General features: G+C 39.9%; 1 protein-coding gene across 6 annotated transcripts in view; it reads left to right on the forward strand.

Moving 5' to 3' along the window:
* Positions 1 to 27,827, forward strand: part of LEKR1 (leucine, glutamate and lysine rich 1) — a 75,575-nt gene that overhangs the window by 14,284 nt on the left and 33,464 nt on the right. For all 6 annotated transcript variants that reach the window (XM_064516523.1, XM_026096869.2, XM_064516524.1 and 3 more), the window contains 3 exons: positions 11,872 to 11,991; positions 12,641 to 12,816; positions 16,204 to 16,389. In XM_064516523.1, coding sequence (XP_064372593.1) covers positions 11,872 to 11,991; positions 12,641 to 12,816; positions 16,204 to 16,389 — 482 coding nt within the window. The remainder of the gene's footprint in view (positions 1 to 11,871; positions 11,992 to 12,640; positions 12,817 to 16,203; positions 16,390 to 27,827) is intronic.

The following is a 27,827-nucleotide window of genomic DNA, read 5'->3' on the forward strand; positions in this document are numbered from 1 at the left end:
GTTAGCATGGCGGTCTCGATTTGGCCATCCTTGGAGGTTATTTATGCTGTATAAAGAACTGGACTGTTATGGAACTTGTTATAATCAATACGAACATGTTGTGACATCGTTAGCATTTTGGGTAGTTTTTTTTTTTGTCTAATTTGTTGCTGTAGAGTTTCTGGACTAACATCTCCAGTTCCTAATTAACCTTCTGTTGATTTTATGCCATTGTATGATGCCATGACAATATAACAGATCTCATAACAAAAGATTGTATCTTTTCTGCTGTTTTCTACTGTGAAAGAAATACAAATGTTTGGGCTTTTCTAGTCCTTGAGTTCTGAAGAACTGCTCTTCCTTTTTTCCTCTTGTATTCTACTATCCACAATCAGATTTAACATGAATACACTGTACTTTTTTCTGTATCCTGATTTTCTTTCTTTGAAATCCATTACTATATTGCACTCATTATTTACAGTGGGACTATAATCTGAACATTAATATTTACATTTATAAAGTAAATGTATTTAATTAGCAACAATAAAAATGCAATTGCTTAAGTTGACTACTGAAAGAATAAAGTGGTATAAGCAGTGGAATTAGAAGCTTCTTGGCAATTCCTTGCTCATCGGCATCAAGTTCTTTGTCAGAAGCCCTTTTTAGGAATGAGATTGTAATTTTAAATATCAGGTCAGTCATCATTTTGCTTCTAAAGACTCCTAATTGTGGTGTTTCTTGCATAATTGCCCCATAGCCATTAGCAATGGATTTAAACTGATAATATGTAGCATTTTTGGACATTAAGGTCTTCTCTCAAAGGACTGGAGTTGAATGTGTTGGAAACACTAAGGAAGAAACATGTATGGTTTATCTATAGATGCAGCACTTTATAATCCATTTAAATCTTTTTGTGAATCACTTAAATACTGTAAGAATTTTAAATAACTACTATTCGAAATAGACTTTTGTTTGGTAATATTTCTAATAAACCTTCACTCTAAAACACAGAAGTTCTCACAAAGTTGAACAAAACCCTTATATATACAGTGGACCACCCTACTCATGTATATTGCAATCTTTTTTTTTCATTTTGAGCTTTGAGTACAAACTGACCTCCTCTCCCCCCCCCAATTTTTCAACGTTTTCTTTGGTTTAACAGTCTACTTTTGAGGAGTGCATTTGCTCCTTGCTACTTGCGTGGCTCTGGGTGACAAGTACAGGGGCAGCATCCAGCGCGGTAGCAGGGCAATGGCAGCACCTTCTTCTTGTTGAGAATCATTTGCCAGAGGTAGACTAAAGCTTTCGTTTAGCTGACTTTTTGTAGCAAAGCTTGAACAGTTAATGAAAACTTTATCTCTGCATTTTTCCCGTAAGGCTTGGCTTGATTTAAAACCTGCTGAAATCAAGTGGAATACTTCCAGTAGGCTTTCATTGAGGCCATAAATCAGCTATTGTGCCTTGCTAAGTAACCTGTCCAAGTATTCCTTATCTGCTCTTTATTATCCTGGGCCTCCCTTGTTACCTAGTGCCTTTGGCATAAACTAACTAATCAACATACTGTCTTTCTCCTGGTTCTTGCATGGTTGGCAAATCATTCCTCCCAAACTATAAGTTTTTATCAGCAGCCAAATGTGCCTTTTTTTCATCTTTGGAAGGCTGCAAGATTTAATCTTTCGTGTTAGATGAGTCTATTTTGTTTTTATATTCCCTTAAGGTTAGACTATTGCTATTGTTTGTACCTTTGCTTAACCTTGAAAGCTGCCTGGGAGCTTTAGCGTGCATGGAAATCGGCTGCTTACCCTGTGAGATTTTGTCAAAACAGGGGGAACTGACTGTCATGCAGTAGACTATATTGATGCAGTTTAGCTATTCAAGTCTTATTCTTATGCTGGACACTGTATTTTGTGGGGAAATACTTATTCCATGTTAAAAACACTTTAATTCGTAATACCCACCTGAGAGCTGTTCCTGAAGAGACGCGATATGGCAAACTTGACACAGCAACGCCGGTTGGTTTACCTGGTGGCTAAGCAGGCTCTGCAGAGAGGACTGCACTGGGCTCTGAAGGCTGAACTGCTAGATTCTCTTTTATAAAATACTAGTTATCATCAGCAAGAGCAATGAGACTGAGCATTTTTGGTATTGCCAGTTTGCAGGTGTGAGTAGCGGGCACTTTGCTGTGGGCTTGCTTTGCTAATTTGTCGGAGGTACCAGTATGATCAGCTGCAGGCACCTCTCTGCGTGGGCCTCCCGCAAACGCCTGCAGTCCCTGGCGTTCAGGTCATTAACATCTTCACTGGAAGCGCCTGTTGAAATGTGTGGTGCTGAAGGAGGTGTATGTTGTATTTGCAGTCTGTTATGATAATTCTCATAACTTCAGAAATAAGGAATTTAAAATAGACTTAAAGATGTCGTGTAATGGTATGGTGGTACTGAATAACATGAGTGTGACAAGAAGCGAAAATTTTTATGATGTGTACCTAAAGAGGTATATAGATAGCAGTTACTGAGACGTTATGTCACAGACGCCTTTAAAATATAATCCTGAAAACTTTTATAAAATCTATCAGAAGGAATTATGCGTTAGTGACTACCATGAGACTTATGCTCCTGAGTAATGTGTGTAGATGTTGGAAATTTTATCTATAGATAGTAAACCTCACATATTTTAATTTGTGGGAACTCAATTTTCCGTATTTTCGGGTTTTGTGTTTTTGCATTTTCTTGAGTTCTACACCTTGAGTTTGCTAGTTCCCTATGACACTGACAAAATTTAATACCATAGAAAATGCCTTACTGTTGAATTTGCCCAGAATAAATTGTCTTTTTTACAACATGATCATTTAGGAAAGCAACAGCAGCTACGTGACTTGTGAAGTCTAAACTTGTAGTAGTATATTTCTGTTGAATACTTAGTGATAAAGTGGAGTTGATTTAGTGTCAAAATTGCTGAGAGCCAAAACTGAATAAAATGAACAATGAAATAACGAACTAAGCTCTCCTTTTCTAAGCTATTACAAGCTTCTCACGTTAGATGCTTGTCTATGAAAATAATCAGCCTTACCACGGCAGTTTGTTAGTATTGCATCTGTTTGTGTATGTTATAAATCATTTCCATTTGGGTGTACTGCTAATTGAAGCGACCTAACCTAGTATGCTACATGCTTTTTTTTTTTAATGCACTAATAAATATTCTTTTAACCTAAAGATAGTGGGTGTCTTGCCATTTATTATTTTGATATGGGTGGCAGATACTTAGCTAGCAGCATTCTTTAGAGGCACCATGATCTAATATGTCCTATGGAGTAAACACTTTTTATTACATTAAACTAATATGACCAGATGCCATCTCTCTGTAACAGAAGATAAAGAGCCAGATAAACAGTGAATAACTTCAGAATGTGAAAACCGACTATACTAGATATGAATATTTCTTTTTTGTGTTTAATTCTGTTTGTTGTAGTCTGTCATCAGACTGGACCACTTTTTTGGAAAAAACATGTAATTTTTTTAATGATTTTTCTTTCTGACTCTTCTAGCTCTGAACTTTATGGTATGATACAGATTACAAAAAGACAGAGAGATAAGTAAAATCGCTTTGATTAGGTGATCCAGAAAGCTCTATTTATAATGGCTCATTTGGTCCAGCTGCTGATTCTGATTCCTTGGGACACTGAGAAGGTATTTGTATAGCTTGAGCAACATCTTTCTACCATGTACTGGTGATCTTTACCAGATGTCTGACATAAGAATTTTGGGAACATAGTTCGAAGTACAGTTTATTCCACCAATATAAAACATGTCATAAATAGACATCTTCCTGACTAGAAGCCCGTATCATTTTTCACATTTTTTGTCTGTCTGAAAAGCAAAGATGGAAGCTTCAGCACTGAAGAATATCACACAAACTTTCCCCTTTACTAGGTAGGAAAATACTTTTCCATATTAGAAACGTTGCAGATCTTACGGCTTTTCTTTGGAGTCCATGTGCTTGGTCAGGGCAGTAGTCAAGCCTTAGAAAAAGTCTATACCATGGTACATGGTATAGTTACATGGAAGTTTATCATAAACTATTTGCTGTCGTCCTTATATTTAAGTTAGCAGGATATGTGTTTTTTCTGAGAAAAAATATCAGTACATTGTATTATGGAGTCTCTGAGATAGCTTGAAGAAATTTTGTATATGATAGCAGCAGTAGGGTGTTTCAGTGGAGTACATGGAAAGGATATGAGGTGGATTAAAGGCTCTGGTTGTGTCTTGCCAGATTTGGGCAGACAGGAACATTTTGGACACTGGTCTTCCCAGTGAATGAACAGGAAAAGGAAAGGGGGCAGGATGTCAAAGCTCATAAAAAGCAAAGCTAGTCAGGTATTTTTTTTTACCTGGGCTCCATTTCCCTAAAGGGTAGGGGTTGCACCTCGGAATATCGCATGTTTGCACTTATCCAGTATTTGGAAAGGTGTTTAGTTTAAAATAAAGCCCTTTGAAAGGTCTCGTTAGCCCCCAGTTGGCCACGTTGAGCTATGGTCTGCAGCTCAGAACTGTGCTTTAGCAATCCTAGTTACTATTGAAAGATATTACCACGGATTATTAATATAACTAAACTGTTGTGATTACATCTGTACTACAACTTAAATATTTGTATCCTTTTGAAGATTCATGTTTAAATCCAGTCGGTCCTTTAAAAAATGCTTGCATTCCTTGCCATTGTAGACTATGTAGCCAGATAAATTGTTGTAATATCTTTCTACCTTAATTTAACTAATGGAGTTTAGGAAGATGTTCACATGGCTAAACATCCGGTGTAGATCACTGTATTAAAATTATCCCACGTGGACTATTGTTTTTGCTTTGCACCTTCAAATCTTTCAGTTTTTATGTAGTACTTCTAGCTGTTGATACCTATTAGAGAAATTTGCTTATGGGATTTTTTCAGCATTAACAGCAGCAGGAAAGGTGTATCCACCTTTCCACCCACTTACCTTCCCCACGAGAAAACTCAGCATATTGTTTAAGCTTGTGTCTTCATTAGACAAGTCTTTTGTCTTATGGCCCTTGGTAATATTGGAGTTTGTCTTTTGAAGTTTGTTGCTTTGGAGATTGAACTATTCCATTAACGATTTATTTGCTGCAGGTGTTCTCTACAGTCCTAATAAAATGTTCTCATGCTTGTTTCTTTTAAAATCCTGGGAATCTCATGTCTAGTTCAGCTATAAAGAGACCTTCCTCAAGGAGTTCACACTTTATAGAGGACTTTCTGATACTTCCAGCTTTTGCTTTTATCCTTAATGTTTTCTTTTTATCGGTGTTCTCCAGTCATTAAGTAATCAGAGTGCAGTGGATATGTACTTGCTTCTTTTTTTTGTTTGTCAGAAATCTAATGTTTGCGGTGTCGTTGTGGAGTGACGGGAAGGAATTTAATCAGGTGATTGTCACTAATTAAGAAATACGAGAATTAGATGAACTCTTCCTGTCTTTAAGCTGAGAACAAGGTATGAGAGATCTGTTTAAAATATCAGCGATGTTTCCAGATGCAATTTCTTACTGGCAAACATAAGCAGCTTTGTAAGAAATGAATAATTTAAAGAAGTTTCAGATATGCTTTAGGGTATGCACTCAGTTCTTCTTAGTACATACTATCGTATGCGACTTGGCGACTTGGGAGACTTGCACATCTTTTCACTGTTTTAGAAAGCATGACTAATTAACAAAACATTACAACCACTGCAGTACCGTAACGTATTTTCAGAATGATATTGGTGTATCATCAACACCTAGAAAGAAATAAATTCATAAGGTAGTAAATGAGTGTTCTTCGTTACACTTCGGAAGCTCCATGCGAGTCTCGGGTGAGTTCTCTTTGAGGAGCTGATTGGAAGAGACAAATAAATATCATAATCTGGTCAGAGGCGTCGGACGGGTGTGGAATTCAGGGAGTTCATGTGTGTTGCACAGGTCATTTCCCAGCACAGGGAAATGTGGTATTTTTTTCTTCACTGGGGAATGAGCACATACTAAGTGTTAGAATTTTTCTGGCTTTTTATGCGTTTGATTTGACTTTACTCTGCAACTTGAGCTGTCTAAAAGTGTACACAGGATGCATACTAACTTATCTTTTAAAAGCAATGAAACATGCTGAAATGAAAATGAGCAATTTGCATTGGCTTTGAGCAGGTCCTAGAGTTTCATGAAGCTGAAAATACTGTAGTGAAAGAGTTTTTCCATTGACCATATTCTCCAGCTTTGTGCAGACTCTGCTGACTTCAGGTAACTATGGATGCAATTGCTCATTCAGGCTACGATGGGTCCTACTGGGACACTTAAAGGGGCTGTATACTATATAGCATGCAAAGATCTGGGTATTGTTTTCAGATCTTAACTTCTGTGAAATGCGACATATTTGAGCAAATGTGGTAACTGCTCGTCATTACTTTAGGACAATGAGTAGATTTGTTTGCTGGCAAGAATCCCTTTCGGCTACTTCTTTATTTTCTCATGCTATTCTTGTCACTGTCAGCACTAGCTGTTAACATATTCATCTCCCACGCTGCGCAGACTTCCTCCTCTGTTCACGAAGAATGTATTCTAGCTGCAAAGATAGGATGTTGGTTTTCACAGTTCGTGTGAAATACAGGACTGAGGACGAGATCACTATGTTCTCATAATTCTGTTTTAATTCCAGTGTTTAATGATCCATTGAACTTCTTTCCTTTGTGTTAAGTATCACTGAAATAAAATGTCTATTTTGCTCCTTTTTAAGGTGATGACAGTGGGCACAGTGGAACTGTCTTGACTTGTCCACCTGTTCTTTTATATGTGAATGACCAGAAGACATTGATAATCTCCTTTTGCCTTATGCAGATGCAATTCTATGATAACTACATTATATCAAATCTTTAGAGTGGCAGGAGAAGCCTTTAGAGTGTCTGTACTTACTAGCAAGTTTCTTGTTCAAACCACAAGATCTTCAAATACTACCCATTCTGGAATGAATAAGAGTAGAAAACTAGCATCCAGTTTTCCATGGATCCAAAATTTTCGATTTGTTATTGTTTGACAATCAGTGCATTTAGTTCCTCAAGGTATAGTTAACACAATATATTATCTACAAAAGAAGATTTGAATTTACATGGCTCTTAAGATGTTTGCCATTTCTCTGTTAGTCAGAGGTGTACCAATCTGATTCTGCTCCCCAATGCAGTCAAAAAGATTGTACTGTCTTCCCTTCGTCCCTCAAAAAGAATTGTACAGGTAGCTATGGATAAATTTTCTTGGCAAGGTATTTCTGAAATTTCTTCTTCTTTTCTTTTTTTTTCCCTAATCAGTTCTATCAGTTTTTCGTGATCACAATTAAGCCCAAACAGCTTACTTTTTAACTACTAGATGATCAGTTATGGTTTTGACGGAGCTCTACAGATCCAAGTTTCTTTATCAGGGCCAATATTCTTGAAGTTTGTATTTTGCTGCAAGTGCATTATAGATGATCCATCCGGTAACATTAATGCACATTAATATTAGGGCGTTTTTACTGTAAATTATTATCATATTCTTTTGCTTTTTAAATTTGAAGCAAACGCTAATGTAATGCTTCTGCCGATCTCTAGCTTTGTAAAATATTTGCAGATTCAAGTATTGTTTATTTACTGCTGACAATGAGCCAGTAAATGGAGTCCTTTGCATTATACTAACAGGAGGCGTTTAAAGCTTAGGAAGGGACTAGTTCTTAAAAGTTACAGATCCATGTAATTTTACTTTCATGGACAGAGGAAGCTATTAGAATGACTATTTAAAGCTGATAGCAAAAAAAAAAAAAAAAAAAAAAAAAACCCTTGTAATGTGAAATGGTAATAATGTACTACATGATCTTGGTTTTGTGCATGTAACACAGGCATATAATCATGCTTAATTGTCTGGTACTGCTGTATGCCGCCATTCGTTTCATTAGAATTGTGGGAATAACTGCGGAGTTGCTGGAAGACCAGGATCTAAGATGTATTTATTTACATTATTGTGGCTGTATGTGAAAAATAAGTCAGTCAGATTGTCTACGATAGGGAAGAGGCTCAAAAGAGGCAGCCGAGAGCACGCAGCACTCCGTTATCCGGGTGGCTGTGCTCGCAGGGCCAGGGATGGGGCAGCCTCCGGCTCTTCCGACGGCCTCGACGCCCGCCCGGAGCCTCTATCCTCGCAGGGGCTCTGCCCGGAGAGACCGGGCTTTGCCTCCCGCGGGGCAGAGGGGATTTGTGGGGCTGTGCGGGGGCTGCGGGCCCCGGGAGGGCTGCAAGCAGAGGGCTGGCGTTCAGGGCCGGCGTGGCAGTGCCGGAGCGGGGTGGTCTGAGCCACCAGACTCAGTTTAGATCTGTATCCTAAACAGCAGATTCAAAGTATAGTGATTCTTAGGGTTTTGGGTGTTTAACAAATTTGACATAGGAGTGAGTACTTTCTTACCCTGTAGAACATATTGATCTAGAGCGTGCAAACCACTATTAGATTAAAAAAAGTATAGGCTTTGTTTTTTGTATGGCTTTTTGCTTTGGGAGAACTTATTGAAAGTCCCATTATTCAGTGGCTTGAAAATGTATTTGCTGCATAGTGTAAATAGAAAGAAAGAACTGGGAATATGAACTTTAACAGAGGTAATCATATTTTCACTGATGATGAAGATAACTGCATTATATGTTAGTGCAGTTGACCCTGCTGTGTAGCAAAATGTGGTGAATGTTCGTGAGCCCCTGGGAAGCATTTCGAGTAAACCTTAAATCTGCCTGTACCGCTGGGCCGCCCCGCTTTGCGCTCTGCGGCACAGTCTGTTTCCCTCGTTTTCTGACCTTTGCTGTGATTTTCCTGTTCAGCAGTCTTGAATTCCTGTGGCAGGGCGGCCATTGAAAGAAATACAGAATGGTAAAAGCTTTCAAATGTATTATTTAATATTTAAGTATGTGTAAATAATTGCTTTTTTCCTGAATGCTTTCAGGATACTGAGACGTGCTAAAGCATCATGGAAAATCTCTAAACAAAATGTTTTCCCATTGTTTTCCTTTATGTTTTACTAGAAAAATTGTTATAACCTATTACCCTATTGCGTCTTCTGCCCCTAGGTGGTAATTTCCTCTTGTGACATCGTTATTATAGAAATACTAGAAATTCTGTGCTCTACAAAATGCCGCCCGAGGGTGTGCTGTGCGGCGCGCGGAGCGGGTGCCGCTGGCGGCGGGGTCGGCGGCACCCCCCGGCGAGCACAGCCCCGGCTCGCGCTCGTAGTGCCGGCCGCTGGAAATGCTCGCTTGGTGGGGATTTGGCGTTACCGTAAAATGACGTTTTTCACAGACTCGAAGGAAACTTAAAGCGGTTAAAGTGAAAAGGGCACGCTAAGGTTGCTCAGCTAGTCGTTCATCTGCAACTAAATTTGCTGATACTTATGCATGCATGTAAATAAATATCATTAACAGACACGAAGCTTTTTTTTTAAGGTTTAAAACCAAGAAGAAAGGTAACGATTCCCAAGCAGCCGCCCAGCCTCCTTGGCTGGCGTCCCGCGGGTCTCCCGGGAGCGGAGGAAGGCGCACGACGGCTCTGCAGCCGCGGGCACGACCCACCCCGTCTCCCGCGCGGCCAGCCTGGCGGCAGGCACGGAGCGGGGCTGCGAGGGCCCGGGAAGCCCCACGGAGGGGAAAGCCCCCGGCCGGGTCAGCCGGATCGGTCCCCTGCACCGTCAGAGACGTCTGGTTTCGCTCCCGTTTCCCCCGGCGGGAAGGGCCGCGACGCCGGAGCGAAGGCCCTGCCGGGAGGTGCTGGCTGAGCGGCCGAGCTGCCGGCTGAGACGCGAGGCTGTCGGTGTTCCTTCCCACCTCAGACTTACGAGACACGTTATTTTGAATACTCTACTCTCGTGTATAACCATAAGCACGTCTCATCTGTTTCTGTTCACTTTTTAGCCTACCACAGATACTCTGCTCTTACGGTGTTGCAGTCTCATTTCAATCAGCACAATTGAAGCACAGCTGTGACGAACATTGATATGTGTTTTTAATAGGAGGGAGGATGCATAGTACATTCGTGAGTCCAGATAACTATGCACTACTTTCCTTTCCCACTCCCAGATTCATGATCTCTCTCTTTTTCTTTCTTTTTCTTTCTTTCTTTTTCTTTTTCGGTGCCAGGTTTAATGCAAAATGCTCAAAATAGTCACCTGCACTGCAATTTAAAAAACCTGTTCCAAGCTGTTTCAGTGGAGCACACTCCTTCCCTGCGGGGAGGAAGCAGGAAAAGACTCTTCAGCCTGTTCAGGGTGAACACTTGTACCCAGAGCATCTCCTTCACGCCTCTTCTCTGGGCAGTGGGTGCCAGGCGTGGAGCGGGGTGTCGGGGAGCGGCGGGACCGTGCGGAGCGCGGAGGCTGGGGCCGGAGCCCGACGCCCTGCTCCCGTTTGTCGAGCGGGGCAGGCAGCCAGGCAGCCACACTGCAGCTCCGGCTTGTGTTTGGCAATTTGCTGCGCCCAAAACCTGTTGTTGTGGGGTTTCGTCTGCTTGTTGGTTTTGCTGGAAGGAAGGGCAGAAGTACAGAAAAAGCAGTGCGTACCTTCCCTGTCGTATCGTTAGTCAAGCTGGGAACATGGAAACCTAGGTCTGGTCTGGAACTCGCTACGCTCTCCTTAAGTCTTCCCTAAGAAAAGTGTTTTATTAACTGAACATTTTTGACCAGTTTGATACCAGTGTCATTTGGCATTTCAACTGAGTATATAGAAGTGGCGTCTGGTGGGAACATTTTATGTAAAATTTTTCCCTTCAGCTCTTCAAAACAACACTGTCAAGCAACAGGGGCAAAAATAACACGCAGAAGTATATTTTACCCATGTTTACTCTGGTTTGGGTGGGGTTTTTTTTGTTTTTTGTTTTTGTTTTTCTTGCTGCGCCCTTTTGTTTAACTCGGCAATGCGAAAGTATTGTTCAGTGCTCAAGAACTGGAATGTGAAACTGAGTGCAGAGGAAAGGGAAAATGACTCATTTGGGTTCATGACTAATTGGAATTCTTTTTTTTTTTTTTTTTTTTTTTTTTTTGCAAGTGACTGGATTTAAGAAACAGATGAACACTCTGAATGAGGGGAGGGGGGGAAACCCAAAACTCTGGGGACTGTAACCAAATATTTAGTGTTCCCTGTTGGCTGGCTGGAGACAACTTCCCCTTTAAACGCACGGGCTTGCTATTTTATGTGCAACCTATGCAGCTAGTTAGGATGCCTTGAATCGCCCTGCTGCAGCAAGGTACCTGCTTCTTAGGTACCGCAGCCCCTAAGATTGGTACCAAGTGCAACTTTACACGGAGATCTGCATAATAGCACGTTTTTGGAGGATGAATGATAGACACTGGTTTTGGCTTTGATTCCTCCATGTGTTGGAAGGTTGTAATTTTTCAAAAATAGTAGTTTTTAATAACTGTTAATTTGAGAATGGAAATGTATAACAATTAGCTGTATTTTTCATAAAACTTGCTCTTTCATGCCTTTGAGGTTTAAAAAATATTAGATTAAAACATCTTAGTAAGAAAGTGAATATAACAAACAACTGAGTAGTTCTGTGTTGCAACTGTGAATGAACACTGGATTCTTAAAAGATGTTTATATGTCACATATGAGCTGATACTGCACGTACACTTCCATATTATTTTCCAAATACGAGTATTATTTTGAAAGATTTACTACAAAGTGTCTCATACTGAATGCTGACTATTAGAGAGACTCCATTTGAAGGTCTGTTAATTCAGGTTAAAAAATAGGCAACCATCATCTTTAAAAATGTTTTAGTAAGTTTTTAATTTAAAGCTGAAGCAAAACTAGAGATTGGTTAGTAGTATAAATAATGCTTTTCTGATTATTTCATTTACATATATAGAATAAAAAAACTAACAATGGAACTGAAAAACAAACAAGATGAGTTAAAAAACGTGAAAGAAGATTTGCGGTATTTCCAAGAAGAAAAGGAAGCTGCATATAAACAGTCGCATGTGCTCAGGTAAGAGCACTTCTCTTCCCCGGAGAAGTGCAGAAGTCGTCTCCTGTGAAAGCGTACGATGGTGCAAGGATTCGGCAGAGCGGGCCCAGGCGGGAGGAATACTGTGAATGAGAGAATGTTCAGAACAATTCTATTTTTTCTTTGTTTCCCAGAATATAGTAAGATGCTGTAGTGTTAGCAAATGTAACTGGCAAATATCACTACTGATCACTGATGTTATTAGCAACAGAAGAAGTTCTTCTTAACTTTGAAAAGATTAATGCTTAAAATAAGAAAGAAGCACTTGTAATGCAGCAGCAATATAGTATTTTTTACGTGTATTGTCTGTAAGGATTCAGCATGAGCCTGGATATACAGACATTTAAACTGTATTGTTGTCATTTCTCAAACAATAAGAAGTAATTGTACAGTTGTCTGTACAGTTTTATTTGTACATGTAAGTTTTAAATCAACATTTAAAAGAGAAAGTGAGTATAAATATACTTAATATTAAACATATTCCATATACTGAATTATTGTAACTGAATGTACTATAAAATATGATAGAACAGAGAAGTAGGTATCAAGTTTAAAATAATTAAAAGATTGTTATATGTCTTTATTTGCTTTTACAAATGTATGTCTGGTTTGATTTTTCTGTCTTTTGCAGAAATACGTTGGAACACCATTGCTCAACTCTCAACAAGGCTCTTTCATTATTTCCTTTCATTAGAAGTGAACTAGACAGTATTAAAGAGGTTGTGTCTGGTAATCTGGAAAACTGGGCTGCCCTGAAAGAAGAAATCTTTCTACAAATAAAAGCTGTTAGCAAAGAAGCTCTGACAGGTAAATCATCATCTTGCAACACGTTGGGCAAGGTGGTGTACCTTTTGGTAGTTCAGCATACCATAGCAAATTGGAGGGTAAAATTATCACTTCTAAAATTTTGATATTAATTTGTCCTGATCAAAAGTAGTAGAATACCATTGCTGTCTACTCTTAATGGCACCATGCAACCAGAGTTGGACCCCGTCCAGTTACTAGTGGGTTGTGCTGGCTCAACGTTCAGTTAGCCAAGTCAGACTGAAACATGAAGATACTTAGGATAAGTATGTGGGTATGACTAATACAAAGACTTGGAGAAGTTTTAATCTGCCTCATGTCTCCCATGACCAGATTTTTCATGCTGGGGTCAGGCTGCCTTGAATACATGAGCCGCCTCGTAGGAGCAAACCGCACCTTATAGGCGGCCAGCTGTGCCCTCCTTATGGGCCTGGGTAAGGGCAGTAGTCCAGGGGTGAGCGTGTGCTTGTCTGAGGGGCCTTGGCCCTGGGCAGCGGCATGGAGCGGCCGGGGGCGAGGAGAGCTGCCTTGGCCCACCGCCTGCTTTGTGCTCGCACCGGGGCAGCCTTCGGGAAAAGGAGCACTGGGAGCCAGCGACAACCGGCTGTCTTGTTCTGGAAGGTCATATCCAGTCCTCCGGCTTTAAAACTGATTTATCCTTGAATACCATTTTTGCTGTGCCCCAGTTAAGAGATTCGTTTTGCTGAGAAAAGCATGTGGTAGTGTAATTACAGACTCTGCACCATCCAGACCATCCAAACAGCTCTTGCATTGACTTCTGCAGCTTTACTGGTCTTCTGATGTAACTTTCATATACGAATTCCTTTCCTTGTAGCTCTTCAATGTGTTCTGTTGATGAGCTGCTAGTTGCCCTGGAGCTTAGTTTTTTCTGGATTATTAAGGCAGCAAAGGAGTAGGTGAGCTGATGTTAACTTTTATGTCCTTGTGAGAAATATCAGGGCACATTAGGCGATGTCCATCTCCCAAATTAGTCTGCTGGTGAAACCCTGTGAACTCCACTGCAAATGCATAGCTCAAGTGAAACGTGCATACACAGAGTGTCTCAGAGAATAAGTAACTTTATTTTAAATAATAGCTCCCCAGTAGCCCATTCTCCCTGTAAAAATAGAGGTAATTTTTAATGTTCTTTTCAAAATAGGAACAAATAAATGGGGCAGTTCTGCTGCGGGCGTGAGCAGGCACACAGCACCCGTGGAGACAGGGCGTTGAATCTGGACAATGGGTCTGGGATGTTCCGAGCCTAATAGCAGAGAAACCAGGATGGAGGACTATTGCCTGCTGAAGACAAGTGGTTTTTTTTTTTTTTTTTTTAAATCCCCTTTTCTATTCAAATTTTGCAAGAACATTTAATTTAAATGTCAACGTCAATATCTTGCATTTTGATGCATGACTTCATCTCCTACTTAGTCTGAGCACAGAAAGTGTTAATGTCCCTAAGAATTCATCTCTTCCTGTGCTTATTCCCTGCCTAGCTCTGGATAAATAAAGAGAATACATAGATGCATTTCTGCAGACGTTTTCAAAGATTCATAACATTTTAAGACTTCTTAAATAGAGCTTTCAGATTCTTTTAAACATTTATCTCCCAAATAAAAATTATTTATCATTGGTGCATGCTGAGCATGGGCTTTGTTTATGCAATTGTTTCACTCCAGTACGATTTGCTTTGCAGATGTTCATTTATTTATAGAATGTCACAATTCACTTATTAGTAATTTTCATTTTATCCTTGACCTTCAGATTCATGAAATCCCATGGAAGACACAAAAGTGCACATCTAGCCAAAGAAAATTATTCTCTCTCAAATTCTAAGCAATTGTTATTCTGATCTCCATTATATGTGCTATGTATCTCCCACTGCATTCAACATATCCCATACAGTAGTGCCAGACTGTGGATACTATATATGTTCTTAAATCTAGCTTCCTAAACCAAACTATTTAATCCCCCATCTTTTTTTTTTTTTCTTTTTGCCTGCTAGTGCTGTTCTAAAACTTTTATTCTCTGTTCTATGAGTTCTTCATTATTAACATATGGTAACATAATATTGTCTAGTAAACTTTTAATTCATTTTACATTACTATTTCTACAGTAACGTAATTCATTGTTGTTTTTAGAACTTGTTTTCTCTGTCAGATTTTGAGAAGAAAAAGTGGTATATGAAGTGCTGCTTTTCATACATGAACCTGTTACCTCGGTCAGTGTGAAAAAACCTTGTAAAAACCCTTGTGTAACCTTGTGTATGGGCATTCTTTACTCTTGGTTAATTAATAGCAAGTAGAAACAAGTGTAAGAATGTAAAATCTTTCAGTGTTTATATCAGGTAGTATAACAAATTTATTTAAATGTGATGTAGCTGGGAAAGGTTGTAGTTAATGAAAATATTTGTACTACAGAAATAATTTAAAATTTGCCTGTGGGCAGAATATAAAAATTATGTAATAGATGATTTGAAAGTTCAATTAGGCTTCATCTAAATTGAACATTGTAATTGCTAATAAAAATCAAAGTGGTGTAAGTTCTTTGGACAACTGAATATCTAGGAGTAATTGGAGAGAAAAATAGAAATGAATTGCAGCTGCTTTGGCAAATGTTAAGTACAGTCATTAAGGATAACTTAAGCTCGGGGAAAACCTATGAAAATGTAGGAGGAGGCTCATTATACTCCACCCAAAACTGGCTTATTTGGCTTGCAATAGAAACTACCCAGGAAGCTGCCTTTGAACTGCTGCACTTCTACAGTGAAGAGCTAATGAATGATAGATTGAAAAAGCCTGTCTTTTATGCTTTGAAGATGCACTTTGATTACTTTGACAACAGTAGTCACCCTAAGTAATGAAAAGAGAAAACAAAATTAAGACACATGCCCAAAGGTATTTGGAGCCATAAGTTTTATGTTATGCTTATCAGCGCTAGCCCCCTTAGTATCTTCAGAGAAGTACTGTGAAATCTTCTCAAATTTCATTTCAGTGGGATTTGCAATTGTTTTTTGTATGTCGATAATTGTTTGTATATCTTGTTAAGATACTGGATTCAAATATTTGTGAGCTATTGCTATTTCATTTGACATACATACGTATGTTTTAATAGGCATTTCCTCTAAGGTCTCAAAATCAAATTATTACTTAGAATGAAATTTGCATTATTCATCAGCACTATCTGTTTCGCTAAGTACAAGTTATACAAGAGGTGTTGCACATGGTTGTCCTTTTGGCCCTCAAGTCTGAGCAGAAGCGTTGCTGATGTAAATGGCTTACCATTGCCCATACCCCAGCTAAAATCCCAGAACGCTGAGGTCATAAATCAGGTAAGATACTTTTTAGTGAAGAAGGTAAAATTGACAGCCATCTATATGATTTTTCTCCTCAGAAATTTCCAAGTTGAATCAAAAATTAGCAAAATCCCAGAGAGAGAACGAGTCCCTCCAAGAAAAGGTGAAACATCTGACTTTGGTGGCTGATACAGTTGAGTTGAAAACGCAACAGCTTCAAACTTCACTTCAGCAAGGGAATGAGCTGCAAAACAGGTGTCGGGAACTACAAAAGGAAACATTAGGTAAGAAAATTTTGATACTTCAAGCAAACTTCCAAGTAAAACAAAATGCAAAATTATTAATTTCTTAAGCACCTAAAGTTGTTGTTGTTGTGAGAGTACTAATCAGCTCAAATCAGGCCTTAATAAAAAATGATGTTTTACAGTCAGGAAGACGGAGTGAAAGCAATGAAGAAAGGGAGGAAAGTAGTGAAGATGGTAGTAATACAGTTGTGCTGTTACTTGTCAGTCTTCTATAAAATATCAGGGAGAAGGCTCTGGGGTTAAAATGAAAGGTGCTCACGTCCTGAGTGGGAAGGTCATGCAGGAGTTTTGCCTGTCAGCAAGGGAAGTGAAAATGGTGTCAGGCTGAGCCAGTCTGTTTTCTCTTAGATTCATTAAACTGGAGTCTGTGTAGTGATTTGGGCTCGATACTTTGTCTCAAGAATCTAGATAGCCCTCTTGAAAACTGTAAGAGTAGCGATAACACTTAAAATTGTTATCTTTTCAGCTTTGTTGAGACAATAACTCATGACAAAAATGCTGTTATGGTTTTTTATGTTAGTATCTCTTGAAACTGTTTCTTTTTAAAGCAATGTTGCTTTCATAATCCTGGCTCAAAGGCATTTTGGAGACATTCAGGACGTACAGAAGTTGTGCGGTTCCAGGCATAGTTACACGTCATCAAAGTGAAACAGTAATTACCCTGCTGTCTTATGCACAGTATGTCATTTCAAATTTAAGAGTACTACTTATTGCTAGTCATGATGAGCAAATTTCACTAATCCTACAGTAGCAGTGATAATACCGAAGGTGAGACTGAAAAGTAGAAGACCACAGGTATCATTCAATGAGGTATCATCCCATGTTATCGAGAGCAATCTGTATTTTGTCACTACATAACAATATTGTTAAGAGTGTTCCAGCAGCAACATGTTTGAAATGTTAGGTATGAGCAAATGGCTCTACTGTGTCTTCCAGACACTGTGCACACAAGATATAGACTTAATACGTCTTTCTGTTTGTATTTATTCACAAAACACTTTAAACAAACACAAAATCATTTAGACTTGGCTCCAACAAGATTTTTCTTTGTGGACTTATTTTAAGGATCAAAGTAGCAGGCAAGGTTTTCACTAGGCCCTTCACAAGGATCGATTTAGTCTAAATACACAGCTCTATGTTCTGATTAAGACTGATGAAATTACGTTATGATTCAAAAACTTAAAATCATTTTAGAATATTCTTTGTATTTTGTTTCTTCGTGTTTGTTGTCTATATTTGCTCTAGTAGACCTAGTGACTGAGCTGAGAGGTTCTTATTGTACTAGGGACTGTTCATGCAGCCGGTATCACCCCAAGACAGGCAAGGTGACTGGCTCACAACAGCAGATCGGTTGCAGATCCTGTGTTAGTACCTGTACTGATGATTTATTGCTGTTGGTTAAGCTTTACCTTCTCTACTAGTGGGGTAGTACTTAAGGAAAGAAAGTTTGTTTGATCTTTAATATGGTCATGTGTCGTGCAAAGAAAATGTCCTGAAGGTTATTAATACAGCCATGTGGATGGTCTCCTCCGTTTGCTTATGAACTGAAATTATTTATATGTCACTTTGAGTATTTTTATGGATGATTGTCACAGATACTCTATTTAGCGTTTATGTACCAATATACCCGTTATGTAATGTCATGTTTTGGTGACAGTGTTGCATTTTCTAAGAAGCAGTGCACATAAAATGCTTGTTTTGCCCTAATATCTCACCTCCTTCTGTGTTCAATATAACTGGCAAACTTATTTCCATATTCTTGGTAGAAATGTCTTACCCTCTAATTTTTTATAAATAGGCACAAATTGTGGTAAGTCATAAGGCAGCCAGATCATTTGTTATTTACCTTTCCCTGGCAGTTCTTCAGTTTTCAAAATGGGTGTACTACCTAACTGGTTAGAGGGAAATATAATCATACCTTATATGCATTTTTCAGGTGGAAAAATTTTTCAAAATAAAATAAGCTTAATACAGAAATAGCTACCTCTCAAGTATGCTTTGACATTCCATTTGTGTTGAAATATATCTTAATTTTTTCTACCAAATAAAAAAATAATTTGTGGGTGGTACACATTGGATAGGGCTTCTGTACAGACTGCTGTGGTTCCTTTCTTGGTACAAGTAATTTTCAGAACTGTAGAATTTGCTTCTGTAAATCAATTGTCATGTCGTTGTCATGTATCGCAGATAACTTCACAGATTAGTGAGTTGAAGTTTTGAGCTGCAGTGACGGTATGTAGGCAGGTGAAGCCATCTCTGTGAATTCGACGATAGCTGACCCGCATTCGTGGGAGCTGGAGTGTTGGCACCAGCTGCTCCTGCAGAAAGTCCACAGACCATTTGATTCAGTATCCTGTCTTCACCACTGAAAAATGCTGCACGCTTCAAAGGAAGAACCCTAGAATAGCAATTACAGGGTAATCTGTCTTCGTCGTATATCTCATCCTGATCTAGGAGGACCTTGAGCCTGATAAGAGAATCTTTTGAGCTTTGAAACATGCGGTTTAATATCATTACATAAAACATTTGTGTCATTATTTTTATACTGGTATGACAACCATCCAGAGTTATAATTAGAGTTCCCCTTCTTCACTTTTGTGCACTTGTTTGCTTCGGTAGTTCCTGTAAACAATGAGCTCCATAGTTTAATTACGTGCATTGTAAAAACACATTTCCTTTCTCCATCTTTCCCACCTTTTAACTTCATGGAGAATTGCCGTGTTCATATATTAGAAGACCAGGGAAAGATGTTTGTAGTCAGTATTTTTTTAAGATTATTCAATGTGTTGTTTTTTTTTTTGTGATGCCTTCTATTGGTCTGTTTTCTGAGATAAATAATCTCAATCTTTTCAAAATCTTTGTTTAGGAGCTTTTCTACTCCCTTAGTCATTCCTGTTCCCACTTGCAGAACTGATAATTTTGCAGATGTTATTTAGCATAAATAGCCCATTCCGCATATACAGTCCTAGATAAAGGCTCACCATGGATTTCCATCTACCTATGATTTGCTCTCATATTTCTTATACAGTTCAAAGCTTGTATGCTTGATTTATCGGCCACTTTCCCAGATGAGTCGTATTAAAGTATACAGTATTTTCTGCAAATAACATAAATTTAATTTGCCATAAATTTCAGTCTACATGTTGCACAGTGACATAAACTATTTTCTTCAGAACATGTGTGCATACTAAAGCAGTGATTTAATTTTATCTCTTAGTAAAATTAGATGATTTTAGAATGAAGTGATATTTCTTCCTTTGGATAAAGGAAAATAAACTGCATATCTTATTCCAAAGTGTTAAGGACTATTTCTCTGTATGGCTTTCTGGCCTGTCTTCTCAAAATCTGAATTTATTTCCTTTCCTAAGCTAGTCTGTTGCAGCAGAACATCACACCCAGCCATTGTATTTATCTTCTAAATTTCTGTCTTCAGTCAATTAATATGCATAACATGGTGCATTCACAGTATTGTGCTGTATGCGAGTGCCGCGTGATAAGCAAGGTCAGAACAGTGCAAACAGAGCATCTCTACTATTTCTGCCGAAAAAATCTGTTCTTTAAGGTTTGCAGGAAGTGTCTGTTTTAGAAGCACTGCTCCACTCTTTAGATTTTTTTTTTGTATTACCGTATAAGTAAACCAAAATTGCTCAACGTTTCCTATAATAAAACTACCATATTCAATGGCTTAAATATTATCAAACTTAACTAAACAGTTGATTTTTGAATATTAATTCCAGTAAAAGTGGTCATAGCTTTCACAAAGATGAGATATGTGGAAAACTGATGGATTTTATGTTTAAATCTTACTCCACAAAAATGTTGTTGAAAAACCCAGGGACCTTCTGTTCTCTGAGCAAGGACTTAAAAGCAAGTACGGAAGGGTTGACAGTATGCTTGGAATAGAGGACCAAATTAAACTGACTTTTACGTCTTTAAAAACACTCAGTGGATATTTGTTGGCATGACGGTTAAACTCCCTGTGTCTTTGGTTTGTCAGGCTGCAGAATACAGGAGCAGAGCAGTGGTTTCCCACGCGGCGCTTGTGCTGCAGGTCGCTGTGATGCTGGGCAGCAGAACGGGAAAAAAAGGAGGTTTTCTTCTGTGCTCCCTGTGCTTTGCCCGCCGAACGCCCCAGCCGTGCAACGCGAGAGGCTCGCCTAGCTGCAGGGCTTTCAGCCCGTGTGTCAAAGGAAGCGGGAATCCTGGGGAAAAACATATGAAAGAGTATTTTGTAATGCATAGTTAGTAAAGCATGAGAAAACCCCAATATTAATTCTGTGTGTTTGACAGCAGCCCTTAACTACAAGCACTAATGCAGTTTTTTCAGCGTTATACTGTGTGTATCTTACACTGCATCCTGGACCATACGTTTTCCTCGCGTGTAGTACGGCAGGTAGGTACTATGATCAGAGCTGCTTCCCCTTTGATTTGAGGCCTGAAGTCTACTGTCCCATTCTTGTTTTGGATCAACCCAGAGTCAATGGGCATTGCAGAGTATCCTGGAACAGTGTCCATAGGAGGAAAATGGAGCTGTATACTAAAGCAATAACCTGATTTGAGTAAGACACTTGTGTTACATGGTGGCTGGGAAGAGGGTGCTCTCAATGGCCCACGTTGAGAAATAGAGCTAGTGAGCTGGAGTGAGCGTCCTCATCTGCACCCCGGTCAGCCCCAGAGAAACACCACTTTCCCCAGAATTTCTGCTGTACATGGAGAAGACAGCTGCAAAATACCATGTGATTAAACACAGCAGAGGCAAAGGGAAGAAGAAAAGGCTTTTCCTCTTTTCCTCTGGCCTGGTTCCAGATGAACTTGAGGTTGACAGTGGTTTGCTTCATTTTTATAGCCTCAGTGGAGCAACAGCTCCCATAGACTTCGCAGGTGCTTCAGTTATAGTTTGTTCCGTTGTTAATGAATTGGGGTGGGGAAGGGAGTGTACAGAGTGTGCTCTCACTAGTGCCTGGGGCTTCACCGAAGCAGAGCAAAGATGTCAAGAGCAAGGGACCTGGAAGGGCACTCGCACGCTGCCGGCCTGGCTGCCAGGCTCCTGCACGAGCCCCCGCTCCTCTCCACCTCCGCTCCGTCACCAGGAGCTGGTCCTGGACTTACCAGGGGAGACGGTGAGGAATATATAGTCCTTTTGGTTGTCTGCTTCTGGTGAAAACATTACTCTGTCCCATAAATCCTGTGGATTTAAATCTGTGTCGGTATTGCTGGTGCATTTTGTTTCTACATTTTTGAGGTTTCTGTTACGTATTTATGGTTTAAGAAGTTGCCTGTAGTTTCTGTAGTGATGGAGCCAAATTCCCCTCTAATAGCTGGGCGTTAGAGACTGTGATCAGCGATAGGCTTTGTGAGCGTGCCTCCTTCTGCCTTTAGCTCTTCCGCCTTGATGTGGGCTCCTCCAGGAGAGAAGAACGCTCCCGGAATGATGGTGGCTTCCAAGCAGCGGTAACAGGATTGGGGTATCACCCAGTAAGCTTGCTGACCTCCGCCGAAAATTGCGAAGCGAGGACGTGTGAACGAGCGACCCGGGTGGGGGATATTGCGTCCCGCGGATGGAACGTAACCCCAGCGCTGCCGTTCCTCGCGCTCCCCTCGCAGGTCGCTCCGCTCGTCCAGGACGCTGCTCCGCGTTGCTCTTGCGGGTTCTGCTGCGCTTGGATTGCAGCGTTAGCACGAGCAGTGTTAGATTTCTGCTTTTGATGAGAAATAAATTGGGATTTGTTGAACTAACTTAGCATTTGTCACTTCCATGTAACGTACCTGAAAGCGAAGGCACAACTTGTGAAAGAAAACGCTTAAAATGTTAGAATACCCTGAAAAAGTTTCCTCTGTGCTTACATCTTTATCAGGACTTTTCCACTAGTAGCATTTGTAGGAGACATATCCAAGAGCTACCATCTATGTTTTTGTCATAAAAATAAACAACTGTAAATACTCTTTTTCTCTGTCCTCTTCAAAGGAATATTTTGGACGCTAACTAGTTTATGTTTATAAAGAGACTTGAAAATTTACGGTGCTGTGCAGAAGTCCTCCTTCCCTCAAGAAGACTGTGAAGTGCACTGTGGCCTTTTCTCTCCTGCTCGCTTTCTTTTTTTAAATGTGTTTACAGGGAAGAGGGATTAGAAAAGAAAAGTTTATGTAATGAGTTCACGGAAAGTTATCTCCGTGGTTAGTACGCCTGGATCCTGTAGCAGCTCAGCGGTGCAGTGCTTGCAGCAGAAGGGTCACCGTGACTGCCGCTCCTAACGCTCTGCTGCTTGACGTGCCACGCAGTTATTTTGCCCATGTCAGGTTTCTTTTTTAGTCTGCGTATAATACAAAATTGCAATAGTAGACATTTTGTGGAGAAGACACAAGGACAACGTAGTATATGAAATTCATACTGAATGTTTGGATTCTGTTTGCAAAATACTAATGAACAGCTAAAATATCACCTAAGCAAGCTGACTTTATGTGAGGGTGGTGGGTTTTTTTTTGTTTTGTTTTATTTTTAAGTAAAATGTAGCAGTTACTTCATAATAAAGCAGTTCTTAAAGAGCAGTGAGGTGTTTGATAAGGATATCTAGAGGGATTTTTCGGGGCAGTGGACTGCTAGGTCAGGCATTTTTATTCTCCCCCTGCTTCCTAAACGGATGATTAAATGTGCCTTCTGCAGAAATCCATGTGCAGTTTCGGGCTCCATCTGTGTGGAACTCGCTGCTGCTTTGGGGTAATGAAGCTAGCTAACACGGTGATGATAAAAATGTTCTTTTTGAAATGGAAAACATAATTTTCTTCATGAAACAACCATCAAATATAACATTAGTTTGTCATTGTATTAAAATAAATTAGTAGGAATAAAAGACACTTTTTTTGTCCCATTTGGATCTTAGTGAAAATCAATTCCAGTTGGTAGGTTTACGCTGTGTAAAATTAGTGTGTAGGAAATTCCAGTCAGATCTAGGGTGACCTTGTTTTTTATGTTTTCTCCACAAACTATTTTGAAGTTATTAACCCTTTTTGGTTCACTACCTCAGTGCTTCAAAAAGAAAAAAGCCTCAGGATTTGTGGTGTTCCTGTTTTGAAAGGATTTTCATTTCTACAATCAACACTTTGAAGATCCTTGTTTTGTATATTTATGCTGAATTGTAAGTTACTGCATGATATTTCATATGAGAGTCATTGCTAAAGTCGAAAATAAGTATTAGTTTCTAATGTTGTTACTTGGTTCCCCTGCCTCACATGACTTTCTGAAAGTTGTCTTTGTGGCTTAGATTTTGCCAAAGAGGTAAATTTGCTGATTTCATCCCACTCTTTTCAGACTCGCAATGTGTCATTTGGTTAGCTAGAGATGACAGGTCTTGAAAACTGCTCAAGTCAGAGTAGAGTCTGGAGGATAACTGCCTAATCAAATAGAATTGCAAAAAAAGTGGTAATGCCTGTGGCAGTGTCTTTGGCTATACTCTTAGGTTCAGGAGCAGCAAAGGAGCTTCAATGACACATGCTCCTGTAAGTTGGGAGCTAATATCCCCACTTTCGTTTTTATTACCAGTCAAATCCTTTGTTTCACTTAATCACAGATACAGAATAATTTTTCTTCACAAGGTCATTGCAGTTTTTCTCCAGCCCGTTTATAGTTAGAGTTACCTCTGTATGGGTCTGAATTGCTGGCTATGCACGTGACATGAAATCTGTCCTTTAAATCTTTTGATGCTACTGCTTCCTAGTCCATTTATGTTACTAAATATAAACTTAGCAGTGGTCTGCTGACATAATAAGACTAATGAGAGATGATTGAAAAATGTGGGCAGCTGTAGGAGTAGCCGGGAGCTTGAGCAGGGAGCGTTAGCACTCTTCATGGAAAGCAGGAGCAGTATTTTCATGTATATGAAGTGTCTTTAATGACACTTTAAAGAGCACTTTGAAGAGGTCTAATTTGAAAATGCCAAGGAGAGAATAGTTTCCTGTAACTTTAGCTAGCCTGCAGTTCAAATATCCACTATTCATGCGACAAGTACTGCTGAAATACTTTTTATGAGTTCCAGCTGTGATGCTCAGGATTTGGAGGGTGAGAGCTGGAGAAGGCAGCGCTTGCTGTTTGAACAGAATGTGACAAATGGATTAGACTAAGCAATGGCTCATTAGCACTTTTCAGCAGTCTTTTAAAATGGAAGAGGAAAGAGATTAATATGATGGAAAGAACAGCTTTCTATTCCTCTCGAACTAGGTGTTCGGGAAATGTTGTTAGAATATGATTTAGTCATAGAGGAAGGACCCCTCTTCACTTCTGCTTCAGGAAAAGCAGGAATCCATGTTAAAGAAAATGTATTTATTATATTTTGTTTCATCTGATGAAAAAGATGATACCCTGAACACTGACAAAAAGAAAAAAAAAATCCATCTCCAGGGAAAATTATGGTCAGAAGCTCTATTTTCTTACCCGCAATTTTCCTAGCTAACAGGTAAATTATTGTATTTCTAATCAAATTTAATATATAGGGGAAGCAGTTACGTAGAAATAATTCTTCCTTAGATCCTGATTAGCTTGGGCTTGAAAAGGCAGGAATGTATCCAGAAAAGCTCAGGCTTAAGGACCAAATCCTTTGAGATTGCATGGTTGAGCAATTGCCGTGTAAGCAATCTCTGACTTCAGAACTGCTTATGTAAAGTGTCACTCGTTAGCTCGGGGAGCAGGGAGAGAGGGAGAGGGCTGGGTTTGGGTTAGCGTTGCTGCTGTAAGCAAGCACTTCATAAAGTTTTGGAGAGGATTTTCATCATGTTTGCATGACGTGTATGGCACCTGGGTTATTCTCCTGAAGACACTGACGGTGTTCTAGATTTGTGCCATTGAAAAGAGTTCAGAGTCTGGCCTCTTCTCTTTGTTTTTCCATGCTTGTTTGTATAAGAACATGAAAGAACTAACATGCCCGGTCAGAGCAGAGGTCCAGCAAGCCCAGTCCTGGCAGCATGTGCTTAGGGAAGTAAGAAATAGCACAGTCTTTTCTTCTTCTTCTTCTTTTTTCTTTTTTTTTTTCTTTTCTTCTTTTTTGTGGCACATCCTCTCAGTTCCTGGTAGCCTTTAGTGATTTAGAGGCTTCCTGATGCCGTTGGTCAGGTCTCTGGAAAGGATGCAATCTCGATGGCTAGATTCCTTTCGTGCACTCTTTCCAGACAGCCTTGATGCCTGCGAGTCACAAATACAGACTCTCAAATGAAAAGAGATACTGTCTTGTGTATACAAAACATAACTTATCTTAAAGGGCATGGTACATCAAATGTTATATAAAAAAGCCCACACACAATATTTCTGTTTTGTACCTGCAAGGAATTTAAGTATTTAGTTCACTTCTTGGGTCTCCTAAAAAAGCATATAGTGAGGTAGATTATTCTTAGTCTGACACAGTAACTTTTTATATATGTATTTCATATTTAACTTACGGCTTCTCTAATGTGCATTTTAAATAAATGCACTTAAGAATATGTTAGATGTATATCCTTACTTGCTGTAGCATTAATATTTTAAGAAAAATTAAATATTTTTATCCCTCTTGATGCAGCTGATCAGCCATATTCAGGGTCTTGTAGGTTGCTCCCTACAGGGAGAAAAACTGCGGATTTAATCAGTAGTTCTTTAGTGTAATTCTGTTTTTAAAGAATGTATTGCTCTCCCGTTTCCCAGCATACTGCAGAAATTAAGCAATAGGAGGTAGATTCGAGTCAGTGGACCAGTCGTCTTTCTTTGCCAGTAATCTATGCCGCTTTCTCTTTCTGTCTCAGCTTTCTCCTAGATTCAATCTGCGAGTATTTTCTTGACTCCTTTGGTTCTCCATTTCTTTCTGCCTGTCTCTGCAACATTACTGGGCTGCATCTTCTCCCTTCTGCTCAGTTCTGTTATGACAATATCTAGGTTCCTGTATTTGAATTTCTGTTCCAGCAAATCCTTTCTGTGCCCCAAAGACCTGAACTGCTTCTCCCAGTTTCCTGGACGAAGGATGCTTCTCACACCCACCAGCCTCAGAGAGGTTTCATTCAGTCCCTCAGCATAACAAATACCATCTCCATCTGAGATAATAGTGTGTCTCGCAGAATGCTTGTGTGCACGTATATGTGAATCAAGTCTCTGAAAGCAATTATTCATAAAATGAGATTAATTGTACAAAAGCAAGCCGTATCCTGGTCTGTGCTAGGAGGAATGAGACCATCAAAGCAGAGTTATTGACACTGGAGAGGCCCTGCCTGGGATGCTGGGTCCAGCACTGGACCCCGAGCTTTGGTGTAAGGAAGAGAAACTGGAGCAGGTCCCATGGAGAGCTGCTAAGATGGTCAGAGGCCCAAGGCGTGTGGCCTGTGAGGAGAGGTGGTGGGAGCTGGGCTTGTCTCATGGGCAAAGAGGAGGCTAAGGGCTGATCCAGTTGCAGTCTACAAGCACCAGGAGGGGAGTTACGAAGATGATGGATCTAAACTCTTCTGGGAAGCGGTAGATGGTAAGTCAAGGGGCAGTGGCCACAACTTGTAGCTTGCAAGCTTCAGCCTGGACATTAGGAAAAGCTTTTCCAGCAGGAAGGTAGTACAGCACAGGAAGAAGCTACCCAGAGGGCCGCGGGAATCTCCATTTTTCAAGACTTGACAGAGTAAAACCACAGCTAACCTAGTCTGGCATTGTCAGTAGTACTGCTTTGAGCAGAGGCTGAACTACGTAACCTTGAGAGGTGCCTGACTTTGCTATGAATCTGTGACTGGCTGAATCGTGATTAGAATTTCATAAAATTTCATAGAATTAAAGTACTTCAATCTGTGATTCTGCTTCAAGTAATCCTGCATACCAAAGTTTCGCTGCCGGGTACGTGTGCACGCAGGCTGGGTGTTTCTGGTCGGCAAGACTTGTGCAGGCAGCACGTGCAGCCTGTGTGTCCTTGCTCTCAGCGAGGACCTACGCGGGACTGCCCCAGCAGCTCTTTCTCATCAGTGACCAATATAATGAGTCAGAGCTTATCTTGTTTATCTTGTTTAAACTAAACTATCTGCCAGTTTTTTCCCAACAATGCTTACAAAAAAAAAAAGGAAAAAGAAACTACTTTCTCTCTGTGCCATTTTCTATCTGCTGTTGTGTGGTACTTAGCTTAAAAGTAGCAAATCCACTAGTTTGATATCCCCAAATAGGTACTGAGAAGTGGACTCTGTTTCTGAAATTGGAAGTAGATAAATTCTGTAGACATGCATTTATTCTTAGGTAGACATGATCATGTTAGACCAGAGACTTAATGATAGTTACAGGATAGATTTGTGCTGTGAGCACTGTTGACATAAGCAGGCAGAGCTGTGTCTCGGCCAGCAGCTGAGCGGTGCTGCTAGGGCAGACAGGTCTCCAGGAGTGCCTGGAGCTCTGCGCATCTTCAGTGTCCATCTGTATTTGAACTGTCTGAGCTAGGCAT

This window comes from Dromaius novaehollandiae, chromosome 9 (assembly GCF_036370855.1).
Source record: "Dromaius novaehollandiae isolate bDroNov1 chromosome 9, bDroNov1.hap1, whole genome shotgun sequence".
In the NCBI taxonomy this organism is placed as follows: domain Eukaryota; kingdom Metazoa; phylum Chordata; class Aves; order Casuariiformes; family Dromaiidae; genus Dromaius; species Dromaius novaehollandiae.